Genomic DNA, 13,736 nt, shown 5'->3' on the forward strand with positions numbered 1-13,736 from the left:
ACAGATCCAGTTAATGCCGTAACAGTCAGAGTACATGTGCTCTTTTCAAGGGACTTCCTACTGGCTGTGCAGTGACTTGAAGCTTGCACTTACACCCTACTGCAGACATGTGTTCATGTTTAAGGTCAAGAGTGTATTGGAATGCTTTTTCCTTAATGATGCATGCAATGTCTGAGTGCTTATCATGGTCTATGCTCTGGAAGAGGTGGTTTTTCCAGACCCAGCATTTGCTTTTAGAAAAAAAAAAAAGGCATGTTTTTGTTTTTTAAAAAACATTTGTAATTCAAATGTGGAACCTGGGAATTAGCAAATGTCATTTGAATGCAATGGGACAGATGTGCTTGTCCACCCTGCATCCTGCACTTTTACTTTCCCTTGCTGGAGGTAGAGTTTATTACCAACATAGCATCTAAGACTCAGATAAAAGAACTCCCTTGCCCCGTCACATGGTATAAGATAATTTGCTGTAATGACTGCTGTTGTTATTCTTCGCAGAATCCCTAAATGGATCTTGGAAAGAAGGAGGATTTGTGCCTTCTAGCACCAGCAGTAGTGGATACTGGAGCTGGAATGCTCCCAGTGATCAGTCCAACCCATCTACCCCATCTCCGCCTCTGTCAGCTGATAGTTTCAAAGCTTTCCGAACACCTTCCCAGCCAGATGATGGCATTGACGAAGCTGAAACAAGCAACCTTCTCTTTGATGAACCCATTCCTAGGAAGAGAAAGGTTAGCCTCATGTTAAATTCTGTATAAGTAGGCAAGGTGAGTGTTGTTAGGCTTCCTTTGCTGTGAAACAGGAATAAATAGCTCAAGCAGCTCTTTGGACAGATCTCTCCTTAGCATCCAGCTAACGGAGGTACTCAGCCTAGTCACTGTGCCTCCTTGAACCCAGTCACATGCTGCCATCAGCACCACATTTGCTGGCAGATGGTAAGGTTCTGCAGAGCCTCCTGCTCACAGAACAGTAAAGCCATTTCCAGAAGGTGCTGCCTCTGGCCATTCAAGGGATTTCTATCCTACTTTGGCAAATTCTTTGCGTGCAGGATGCAACAGGCAGCCTCTACATGTCGTTGCGAAGGCTGCATATGGCTTTATTACTTGTTCCCTGAGAGTGCTGCCAGTCTGACAGCATGTCAGATATCTTAATACTGTTAGGCGTTCTCTGCTTAAACATATGGGGTGAAAAAAGGAGAGAGGGAGTCAAACCTGATGGCTTATGATACACTATTAGCAGTGGCCAAATTTATCCTTGGTAGGAGACCAAAGTGCAATAAATAAAACACAGTGTAAAAAAATCCAAAACGGAATCCAAAAAAGCACCATTATGCTAACAAGCAAGCTCCTCTCGAACAAAAAGAAAACAAAGAGATGGCACTAGTCCAAGTTTTCCTCCCTTCTAACACAACAGGACAGATTTTACATAGCGAGATGAAAAAGAGCTTTCTGTGAGGAGGAAAAAAACAGAATTTATTCCTCCTTAAAGACTTTGTTTCTGGCACAGCCTGAGAGAGTTAATTTTTTCACCACCAGCAGGAAGAAGTTTTATTGATTGTTTCAACTTGTTCAGATTTATCATTTTTGCTCCAGAAGTTGAGCAATTGAAATGAGAAATGAGCAACTTCTGGAGCAAAAATCATAGAATCATAGAATGACCCACACATTTGATGACCCACACAGCTCTGCCCTTGTTTGTGTGAAAGGGATGTAAAATGTCTTTGCCTGATACTAAAAATCATATATATATATATATATATACACACACACATATATATATATATATATTTTGGATGACACATTTGTTACAAGAAAGAAAAAGTTAGACCTAAATGTTAAACAGAGGCAGAGGGGGTTGGGTGAGGGTGCAGGATGGAAAGGGTAAGAACACAGAAGTGATTTGCCTTTTACTTCTCAGTTAAAGTTACGGTTGCTGTCATCATTCTTATTGTTCAGCTGTGATTAGACAGATGGTTTTACAGCTGCCATCTTTATTGTTATGTAAGTTGTCTTTAAATACTTCTACTTACATAGTATCCACAGATATATTAGAGTGCCTGTTCTGGTTCTCATGGATTTTGCTTTGTATGGCAAATTTTTAGTTTAGGTGAATAATAATATTACTTGCCATACAATATCAAAGCCAGATATTGTATCTGAGTATGACCTTGTACCTTTAGAAACTGGAAAAAAAATGTTCAGGTTATTTCTTCTCTAGGGGGCTGTAAAATCAGAAGTCATAAGTACAGGAATAGAGTGAATGGGGACTTCAGTTGATTCATGTGAAGTTTATTCTGTTCCATGTTTGGAAACAGCTACTTCCCATTGAGAAAGTTAAATGATTAAATGTTTAAATTAATGCAATTTCTCACCAAATCATTTTGTTCTGTTTGCTATAATAACACATTAAAGCCCATTCAGGGATTTTTTTGACCAGTCAGGAATGATAGCAAAGTTCATGATCTCTGTTTCTACTCTGTGAGATTTCATTTGGTTGATTTGGAATAATTGTGGGTTTTTTTCAGAACTCCTAGCATTGATAATAGAACTAAAAGGACAAGAGATATCTAATTTGACAGTAAAACAATCTGCTATGGATAATAAACATTCTGGGTCCCTAAAGATACATGTAGGCTTCATAAGACATATTAGAATTTCAGATCAAGCAATTGTGAAGGAAATTCATGTCCAATTTATGCTAAGGTGGAAGGTTTTTTTAGAAACAGTACTGGTTGATGATCAAGTATCTCAAGTAATGAAGCACTTGGCATATATTTTTCAAACATGAGTTGTTAGATTGCCAAGTAACTGTTTGCACATGTTACTACAATCAGCTTGTATTTGAAGAAATTGAGATCAATTGAAATGTTTTAATATTATTCTAACTGTTGTTTCTATAGCAAGTGCTGAAACTCGTCATATGTTAGCATGGGGTTCTATAGGGTCCACAGTCAATAAGCATTGAGTTTGATTCTGTTATAGACAGTATCTTAACATGCACCTAAGTATATTCATTTAATCTTATTCTTAACTAAAATTATGCGATCGTATTTTGAATATTTTCTTTGCTAATGTGTGTTCTGTACTAGCAGAGAAAAAGGACAAAATTTAAATTTGAATAACATGAGTTAAGTAGTTAGGTTTTTGACTTTTTTTTAGTTAAATGAGTTAGCTTTAAAAGTATATATACAATTTGTTAAAATCAATTATGTTTGCTCTCACATGCTGTGCTTCGAATCAGATTATTGATTAGTTTGCTCCAGGCTTTTTCAAAATATTGAGGGTGAAACTGACTACAGCCTTGTTTTCTGCAATTTGAATCAATGATAACTCTGTTTAGGCCAGTTGAGCTACCTGTGCAAAAGACTATTACACTGAGAGTATACACACACATTCTTTAAAAAAAGTCCAAAAAATTTCCAAGTGAAATTCCTATGTCTAAGTGAGGGTCATGGGAACTTCTGAATGTAACAAAAGTAGGTTTTGCCTGCTCTTTGGGTGAATATTGTCTGTTGTCATAGCAGAAGCTACAGGTTTATGACACAGTATCTTTTCTGTGTTGGGAATTCATAAGCAAAAATAGCCTTTGGAGCATACTGTTTGCTTTAGGAGGATATCCTGTGTTAAGTGGGAAGCCCCAAACAGCCGTTACTTGAGAATGAGACTCCAAATGCCTACTGAATGTTTTTATGTCATCTAGATCCTTTTATAGGAAGATAGAAATTGATACTTGCCAAGTAAAAAGGCATGGAAAAGATTAGAGAGAGGTAAATTCTTGGCACGAGCTGCTCCTGTTAAGTTCAAAAAGATTATACTGTAGCAGATATACTGCATGATTATATAGTCAGATTTAGAGGCTCTGGACTTGGGCTGGTCTCAAGTATAGATAAAATTGTTCGTAACTGTATATCTGTTTTGATTTGGTTTGGTTTTCTTCCTCTGTGCAACTAAGAAGACTATGTTGTTTTACTTGAAATTTTCAGAACTCAATGAAGGTGATGTTCAAATGCTTGTGGAAGAACTGCGGAAAGGTACTGAGCACAGCTGCAGGGATTCAGAAACACATACGGACTATTCACCTTGGGTAAGAGGCCACTGCCTTCAGAAGTTTGTAGGATCTGGTAGAGTGGAAAAAGTCCTCCTTTGTCAGGGACATGTGCTATCTTGGTTCTTTCCTTCTCAGATTTCTCAGTTTCTGATGAAATGGCAGGGCAATGCATTGAGGTGAAGAGGAATCCATTCCAAGTGCAGGATACTTTATATTCACTTATGAACTTGTTTGAGCCTCACGAGGAGGTCAAATACTGCACTCCCCTGAGGGCACTGCAGCCCTGCAGCGCTGGGCAGCTAGGCATTTTTGCTAAGTGTGAGCTTGCTGTGTGTCACATCCACACTGAGGCTGTGGGAAATGTGGCAGGTGTCAAGGCCCTCTGTGAGCACTTTCCAGCTCTGTTTCACATTGGGTTGGATTCTGAGTAAAACTAACTCAAAAAACAGAAAATGACATAGCTGCCATTTCCATATGTGTATTTACCTGGGCCAGAAGCAAGAGCTAATCAGTTTTATGTGATACAAGGCGTCTTTCTTTTTTTCTTTTTTTTTTTCAGAATTCTAGTTTGTAACTAAAAACTCCAGTGAAATTCAGGGAGTGAACTAGCCCTCTAATCCATACTTACAACAGGGATTCATGCTGCCCTTGAGAGAGCAGTCTGGGAGTCCATATCAGGGAAATGGAGAAAGGAGGGGTGTCCAGGTGTTGGTTTGCATGCCTGTGTATTCTTTGAGATTTTTTTCTCACTTCCTCTTCTCTGCTCCCCCTCGCCTGTTAGACATGTGGAAATGTGCCTCTATTCTATAAGTCTCTGTTATCCAGAGTTTAAAAATTGAAGTGACCAGGAGGAAGAAAGAATTCTGGTATGGAGCTCAAGAAAGTCTTGCAAAAATGGTAGTAATTGATATTAGACTTAGGGTCTGAAGAATGAGGCTTTGAGCAATAGAGAAAATAACTTACAAATTTTACTCCTTGTCCTTTTTATGGGTTGGGCAAAGAGGGAGAAGAATGAATGGCAAAATTTCACTAGAAAGTGGAACTCGTAACTTTGCTAGAGAGAGAATTTTTGCTGAAGGACTTGGTTCAGTCCAGCGGAACAGTTTTATTAGAGCCATTCAGACCTGCTGAAGCCAAGCCATGCTCCCTCAGTGAGTTCTATTGAATAATTGTTGGCTAGAGGACCACAGCTAAAGATGTACGTGGGCAAGCAGGCTGTGAAAAACCTCCAGAGGTGAATGCCAGGAAAAGCAGAGATGTCATGTGGCAGCATCCCACCTTGCTAGGTACATGTGGACAGGAGGACCCCTCCCATATTTCTCATGTGCAAGATGCAGGACAAAAATGTGTGTTTTTGAGCTACGTGAGTTATATTTGTAAGTCATGTGGGTGGGGAATGTGGGTTAGTGTGTAGCCTACTGGGAACCACCATTCTGGTAGTCCTTATGTGTCCTTTCTCTGCGTCCAAATGGGTTGTATGCTGAGACTGCTCTCTAGCAAGCTTTTTTGTTTGTGCTAAATAAAGTTACAGTGAACCATAACCGTGACTATGTTTAGTTAGTAACCTGTGATGAGATTACATATTATTTGCTGCTGTATTCCTGAAGAATATCTTGTCCATGTTCGCTATCTTTACCAGTATCTCTGTGGCTGCTTTATCATTTCTGAAGTCAAAGTGCTTTGAAATTCTTGCTAGCTTCAATAGTAAGAGAGTAAGAGATATAGAGAAGCAACTATTTGTGGAAATTTCACCTCCAAGCACAGAAGTTAAATATCTAGTCCAAGGTCAAAGGACGAATCAAGAATGACACAGAGAAAAGAAATCTACTTCCTACGTTTTTCTGCAAAGACTAGATGATTTTCTTTTCTTCTCCCCTTCCCTGCAGTCAGAATGCTGATAAAGCATGTAGGATTGAAACTGGGAATATTAATTTATTGACAGTATGAATAAGGTTGCTCATGTTAAAATTCACCTTAAGGTTCTTGCTTTCATTTAGTCAATCCTTTATTCTTTGTCTTGAAACAGACGTGTAGGGGAGTCTGACTACAGCGATGGAGAGGAGGATTTTTACTACACAGAAATCAGGCTCAATACGGACTCAGTAGCTGATGGCTTAAGCAGTCTTTCTCCAGTCTCTTCGTCTTTAGCATCTCCTCCTTCCTTTCCCACCCAAGATGCAATCCGTCCTGAAACACCCTGTGCCAAAACTGAGACTAAATTGATGACACCTCTGAGCCGCTCAGCTCCTACCAACCTCTACCTCGTACACACGGACCACGCTTACCAGGTAATGCTAGTGAGAGGGAACTGCATTGGTCATACTGACCTCATTAATATGTTAACAAATGCCTAATGATTATGCTCTTATTTTAAAAAGCAAAGTCTATTTTCAGTGATTAACAAGGTTTGTGGGACAGCTGAAGGGTTCATTTCACTTAAATTGAGATGTCCCCTTCCAGGCTAGTTGTTTATGGACTTAGTGGTCCATAAACAGTGGACTTAGGACTTTAACCAGTGGACTTGGTGCTATTTTTCCAACCACACACTGGAGCTTATTTCAGGTTGAAAGGATTGCTCTGTACTATATTCCACTGACTAAATCTGCAGTATAGTCCACTAAATCAGGTAATTCTCCATTGACTGCAAGGAAATACATGCTCAGATGTAGTCTTCTGTGTTGTAAACAGATACATTTGGTCAACTGAATCCCTTCCAGAGTTTTAGTTTCAGCCCCACTTGTGCTGGATCTTTCTGTAGGAAAATTCCCAAGGAATGCCAGCAACAATTAATTTCCGTTGCTTGTACAGTGTAAGATGTCTGTTTGCGTATGTGAAGTAGAGCAGGAAAAATGAAAAAGCATACAAGGTATCCTCCTACTCTTAGAGGTAAAATGCAAATGGCGAAAAGCCAATCAGATCCGAGGTGCTGTTTCAAACATTTCCAAACTAAGTTCAGATGGAAAGCATTAATTGTAAAAGTGCAGTAAAATTTGACATATTTTGGTCTGGATACCATATGAGAAAAGAAGAACGGAGACTTTGAAGTAGTATGGTCCATGACCTGCTCATGCACCAGAGAAATGAACTCTTAAAATTTATCAGACACAATAACCATCACATACAGCATTGTGTACAGTATCTCAGATGTACAACAAAAATGTTTAGACTTTTTAAGAGGACAAAGAATTCACAGGCTTGTTTTAAGCTCCCAGGAACTGCAGAGGGCATGGCTGGAGTTTAGCAGCTTTGATGGGAGCCGCAGCAGGTAGCCCGTCAACCTGGGGCCTGCTGGAGGGCGGAGGGCTCTGTGCTCTGTCTCTCAGAGAACGAGGCACCAACTCCAGGCTGCTGGGAAGTATCTCAGGCTTGAAACTCTTCCCTGGAATTTGGGCACTCACTTCTTTCACAGAGGAAGGGAGAAGAAAATGCCACCCCTTCCCCTTTTTTCTTTTTTTTTCTTTTTTTTTTCAGCTTTTTGGTAACGCACTTGATGAAGGAATTCCCAATTCAGATGTTTCAGCAGTTTGAAATGGATTTGGATTGAGGTGTCCCATGAGATGAGACTGCATGTGCTTGAGCCCTAGCCATTACATTTAATAGAGAAGTGACTATGCCTATAGTCACTGTATAAAACATTCATGTTGGCAGAGGGGGACATCGATTCCTCCTCTAGTTAACATTTAGGTTGTCCTCGCAAAACAGAGCAGCTTCCATGGAGTGGGTCAGTGAAAGCCTATGTCAGGAGCCCTTTAGCTCCACAAGCTAGTTATTTCAGTGGGACTCGAGGCAAAATGAAATCTTAAGGAACTTAACTTAGGTAAGGGAGATCAGATAATGTCCATCCCAAAATTCCTACTAAAATAGAAAAAAAAAATATGTGAAAGCCAAGGCTGGGTCACAAAAATCCTGCACAAATTTGTTAATTTGTATTTCCAATATGATTGGAAAATCGCAAATATGAGACTTGAAGTAAGAAAGGAGTAAGGGAGAAATGAACAAACAAGTCTTGTCTTTTTTGTCCAATGAAGTGATATGGTTGAGAAAAGATTTCAGGTGAATAATTTGAAGGAACTGTGCTAAGTAAATAAAAAAAATGAATGACAGTGGAGGAAAACCAAAGAGAGATTATGCTAGAGCAATCAAGATCAGTCGAGGATAGCATGGTTGTCTGTGAAGAGAGGACAAACATGAGAAGAGGGAAAAGAGAATCAAATGCTATTTCTTAAAAGGATAATGTTGGTGTACGAACAAATAATTATCAAATGCCCATGAATATAAGTAGACTGAAGATTACGTGGAGATTTCTGAATGTGTAGGTGCTGTGGAAAGGTTAAGCATCATGGTGTTTATTTCGCATGTTATTTTGAAACTAGTGTCTGTACCTCTTAAATTGATCTACAGATCAGGTGTAGATGGCCACTTTCAGCACGGAGGGCCTTGTAGCTCTCACTGAAATGCTTGATGAAGTAGCCATGTTGACCCTGGCTTTGAACTAGCATCCCAGTGGGATGCTGAATGGAGGCTCTGCCTCGCTTCCTACCAAGCTGCCAGGAGCTGTTTCTGGCAGGAATGCCCTGATCTTTCACTGGATCCCACTTGCAGGGGGCTGTGGTCAACTCTACTGGTACCATCTGGAGCTGCCATTTTTTAATCCGTGCCTTTCAGTGAGGTCCCTGTGTTTTAGGTGGACATTTGCTTCCCAGAGAAGGTCGTGTGTCAGTATGGATTCTCCCAGAGCTGTCTGCAGGCCTGACAGCACAGCATGTTCTGTGAACAACCACTCAGTGCTCCTGGTTTCTTTACCTTGGAGAGACTCCAGGGAATTGCTTCAGCTCTTGTTTACCCTGAAGATTATCTTTAAATGGGGACCATCAGACTGTAGTTTGTCATCACTCCTACTTCATGCAGCTGTTCGAGGAAGCAGTCTGTTCTGTGAAGCAGAGCGACAACTTGAGCAGTCTTGAACACAAACAATTCTTAAATAAATGTATCGTGTTATTGTAAGGCACAGGCAACTGAGGGATGGAAGGAAAGCGCATTCTTGAGAGCAAGTTCACTGTAAATCTAAACTAAGAAGTGTTTTTTGTGGTAAGAGCTTGACTCGTAAAAGCTGAAAGGAAGCCCATTCTGCTCATGCTGGCTGCTCATACTCCTGCTAAGTAGGATAAGTGCGAAGTTATGAACTTCCTGACTGCTAAATAAAAAAAAAATCTGTGTTCTAAAAGATGTGCTGTGAAAGAAAGGAAAGAAGGAGGAGGGCTCAGAGCCCAGTGAGGATGCTTGGGAAAGACGTTAGATGAAAGATGCTCAGTGATCTGATCATGGTATTACAGCCAAGATGGAAAGAAAATAAGAGTTCTGAGTAGCATAGCAGTTTTCAAATTTTTGATTTAGCTTGGTCTTTTAAGAGCTACTGCTGTATTTCTATTAGGGAAGGCTAATTTAATTAGGATATTTTTAAAGTGTATTTATATGGTAAATAGAAATTGGTCAAGTGTTTCTGATTGTTAAACCTATTGTCCCCAAACCCTCTCCATCCAATTTTTAGTTAGTGAAACCAGTTGCCATCAGCTTCCTTGTTTGCCATTGTGGAGCAGTAGACCATTTGTAATATTTTTTTTCTGCTGTCTGACCTTTTTTTTTTTTTAGATTTTATATATATATATATATATATATATATGATGCTTGAGTTCATATATTTTATCAGATAAGTTTTTTAAAGGTTTTATGTGGATTCTCAGGAGATTACGGTCTGCCTCTAAACAAGATATAAAGATGGTCTTTCATTACTGCTTCGTCTAAGATTATCCTACTTGGAAAGAGCAGAATACTTGTCACTGAAGCTTTTCACCTCTGAAGGTCTCTTATAGATTTATAGTTTCAAGGAGTGGAAGATCCTTTGAAATGCTTTGGAAGAGGAATGATTCTTTTTACTGGAATAATATTTTCTTTCCAAACAGGCCACTCCTCCGGTGAACATTCCAGGGTCAACAAAATTCACTCCTAATGGCAGTAGCTTTAGCATCTCTTGGCAGTCGCCTCCAGTTACCTTCACCGGCATTCCAGTAAGTCAATGACAAATAAAAAGAAAAACAAAGTTTTTAGAACTTTTGTTTTGTTTTTCACAGTAATTCTCTCGTAATAGATATAAAGCTCACGTATCAGGTACAGAAGAAATCAGATTAACTGTATGCCCCAGTTTACCTGTGTGACTGATTTTAACATTTCTTTGCTGGTCTCTTGAGCTCCGTGTAGTTTTCCTTCCTCCCTTCCTCACTCCCTCCCTTCCTTTCTCCCTTCCTCAGAACTGGAAATATATATGTATGTATGTATTTATGTATTTTTAAAGCTATAGCAAAGGAACATTCTGTTAGACACAGAGCCTGACCCAGCATACCCCTTTGTTGTGCCAGTAAACATTACTGAAAAAACTTATCAGCAAGGTGATGGTTAATGCTATCAGTCTAGCTGGGATCAGGCAGTAATGCTGGTATGCAGCTCTGAACTCTGGAAGCAAAGTACATTTGAAAGGCAGCGGGAAGGAACAGTAAAATGAAATGGTAACTCTCGTTCCAGGAGGCTGCATACATGAAGCTTCTTTCAACAGCAGACATTTCTCTACTTTTTTTACAGCAGATACGCATTTAATTCATACCATATTTTGATAGTACTGCATATTACGGTTTGCTAACTTTTGAATGAAGTGTTAGATATAAGTGTTATATTTCAGCTTTGACATCTTATCCAGAAAAACTAGTGTACAGGGCCTAATTTCACAAACAGGACTGCAGAGATAGAATGTTTACTTAAGTACAGACTTATCATAATCTTAAATATAATAAAACAATATTGCTATGGCTATGGTAATGGCAGTTAAAAACTTTTCTGAGGAGTTCAAAGGGATTAGATGTATGGTAGATGTTAATGATGAATGTAACTCATTACTTTTCAGTAGTGGAAAATCTTCTGCATAATAAATAGAAATAAATATGCGTAGGATATATCCTGTTTCTTATTGGAAAACATTTTTCAGCATATCAGTGATTGTTCTCTGACTATAAGCCTGCTTGATATCATAGCCTTTCATTTAAAATTACACTTTATGAATTCTTACAGTGTGTTACGTAAGGCACATTACTCGTCCAAAGAACCATATAGCTTTTTTTCCTCCTGACGGTGAATATTCGACATGATGATTACAGATACTATTTCCCTCTCTTTTCTTCACCAAGTGAATCTCTAAAGCTTCTTACTGTCAACCTTTGGCAAATCTTGGAGATTTTCTGCAGAGGCTGTTGTATCCTGCAGGGCTGATAAAAAATGAGAGTGACTGAATCAATTACACTGCGCCCTGCCAATGAATATTTATTAAATTCCATCAAGGAACAACTAGCAGTGAAGGACATCATGCTGGCAGCAATTTGAACAAGAGCGCCCTGGCGGAGCACGCCGTCCATGCGGTTCCCTGAGAATTTGATTTCACAACAATGGGGTTGATACTGAGTGATTATGAAACTGGCTCCTTTTGTGGAGCAGCGGAAATTGGTGCCAATAGTGCTGGGAATCTAAAAATGCAATTAGCAACATTGTAAATCAGCAACGGAAGAGGGCAGAATTAGACACATAGGTGTTGAGTTTACCTGTTCAAGCAGTAACATCGATCTGTAGCTACAGAATTGAGAGTTCTCAGAAGAATTTAAGAAACGCTAAATCACTTTCTAAGAATTATATCAAGATGCCAGTGCTTTAAGTACAATCTAAGAATAATCCCAATATGAAAATATGGAAAGCAGTGATGACAGCAGAATTAGCTATCCCTGGTAGCTTGGAGAGCCATATAAGCAGTTTTTATATCTGTGTCTAACAACATTTGTAAGGCTGTTTAGCTAAAAAAATCAGAATCTTTAAAGTTCTCACACATTTCACTATTCTGTCACCTGTGAGGTCATTTAAGAATTACAAAGGCTTGCCTTCAATAGGAAGCTAAGTGCAGTGAGGGGTGTAAATGCAAAATTATATTAAATCACTGAATTTTAAATGCGTGTTACATCTCTCCAGTTTCAAAGGGCACTGTCCTTCCCAGCTGTACACTGAGTGCAATAACTTCTGAACAGTAGGGAAGTTGTGCTGGATAGTGGACCACGTCCTCCTCCTCACCTGAGGTTTGCCTATCCTCAGCAGGCTGTAAGCTCCCGCCCTGAGCACAGAGCATGAGATTCTTTGTGTTGATATTCCCTGGCGTTAGAGGCATGGCCATAGCAATGATGGGGAATTGAGAGAGCAAGGGTGAACAGCTCTGCTTGCAACATTCTTCTTTTGTTTTTGTTTTTTTTTTGACACCCATCTTTGGTGCCTCCCCATCATGACTGCAGACCTTGAATCCTGGTGACACTGAGCTCTGCCCTCTTGCTGTCCAAGGAATGTGGGTGTTCAGGCACATGTTGTGAATTCCATTAAGTCCTCAGTTCTGGGCAGTCTTTAGTAGGGCAACACATCAGTGCCTTCGAGAATGTTGCATGAGCTTCTCAGCAAGTCCCTAAACTGCTCTGAACGTGCAGTACCTAAGCAGGAATAAATCAGAGGCAGATTCAATATCAATCAGTCCAGATTAGATTAGATTAGAAACCATATCAGTTAGCCTAGACAGCTGCTCAGAAATACTCATAGCTTCTAACCAGAGATGTTTATTTGAAAGTTTTTAGCTATCGAGTAGGAAAGTTAGGAGTACCTTAAGAGTCCTTAACCTTTGTGCTCTGAGCCATGCACAGGTTATTTCCCACCTACTTTGGGAATTGACGCTTTGTCCTACCCTTCTTCCAGGATAGTTTTACAGGTACAAGAGAAGGTTGACTGTTGGCACAGCCAAGAATCAACACTAGATAAAATTCTGCACATGGAATAGGAAGAGACAGGTTCGTGTCTGTGCTACCACTTGAGAATGAACAGTCTGAAGATGGGGCACAGCTACCTGATGTTGCGACTGCTTGAACAAGGGGCTGGACTAGATGGTCTCCAAAAGTCCCTTTCAACGTCAGCTGTTCATGAAAGGCATGTATGAGGAACTTGAATGAAATGATGCAAGCCATTCTAATGGGGGTGAACAGCGGTGGAGTGTGTCACTTAATCCTGACTGACCATACAATTCCACTTTTATTAATGTAAGATAGAGCTCGTCTTGCACTCCAGCGTGATCTCTGCTGTGTGTTATTGATACTTACCTGGCTCATGAAAGCCCAAAAGGTTGAAGAGAAGAAATCTTCGGAGTTTTCTTATTTGATATTTACAGATCACAAATCTTCCTTGTAACTAGGGGCAAGGAACTGCCCCTCTAGTTCCTTGCCCCTAGGAACTAAAACTAAGACAGCTAAGCCTTCCATTTTAGCAAACGTGTCATTTCACATTAGTTCTCTGCATAGACACCACTGCAAATGTGAAAAGTCTCCAAGGTGAAGGATTGAATTCTCAGGCCCTCATCTTATGCACATGGTACAAAGGAGTATAGCAAGCTAGTGTTTTTTAGACCTGTTGCAAAGGGCATTAAAATCTGCTAAAGCTCAAATTCAGCTCAGTCTCGCCTTCATGGGATGTTAATGCACAGTAACCATACTGTAGAGGCCCTCCCTGGAGTATGTGAGGGGAGACTATCTCAGACAGGGAGCAGTTACTACTCAGCTCAATTCTGCTTTTAGAAG

At 39.9% G+C, this 13,736-nt stretch overlaps 1 protein-coding gene across 2 annotated transcripts in view; it reads left to right on the forward strand.

The window, feature by feature from the left end:
• Nucleotides 1-13,736, forward strand: part of ZNF704 (zinc finger protein 704) — a 74,494-nt gene that overhangs the window by 56,109 nt on the left and 4,649 nt on the right. The window contains exons 4-8 of one of the 2 annotated variants that reach the window (XM_088522738.1): nucleotides 496-728; nucleotides 3,980-4,080; nucleotides 6,071-6,332; nucleotides 10,005-10,109; nucleotides 11,277-11,472. In XM_088522738.1, coding sequence (XP_088378864.1) covers nucleotides 496-728; nucleotides 3,980-4,080; nucleotides 6,071-6,332; nucleotides 10,005-10,109; nucleotides 11,277-11,279 — 704 coding nt within the window. In that variant the 3' untranslated portion in view covers nucleotides 11,280-11,472. Of the gene's footprint in view, nucleotides 1-495; nucleotides 729-3,979; nucleotides 4,081-6,070; nucleotides 6,333-10,004; nucleotides 10,110-11,276; nucleotides 11,473-13,736 lie in introns of those variants that run through there. The other variant, XM_088522737.1, reaches the window with a different exon arrangement.

Source organism: Tinamus guttatus, unplaced genomic scaffold (assembly GCF_059628265.1).
Source record: "Tinamus guttatus ecotype Peru unplaced genomic scaffold, ASM5962826v1 Tinamus_guttatus_pri_ptg000156l, whole genome shotgun sequence".
Classification (NCBI taxonomy): domain Eukaryota; kingdom Metazoa; phylum Chordata; class Aves; order Tinamiformes; family Tinamidae; genus Tinamus; species Tinamus guttatus.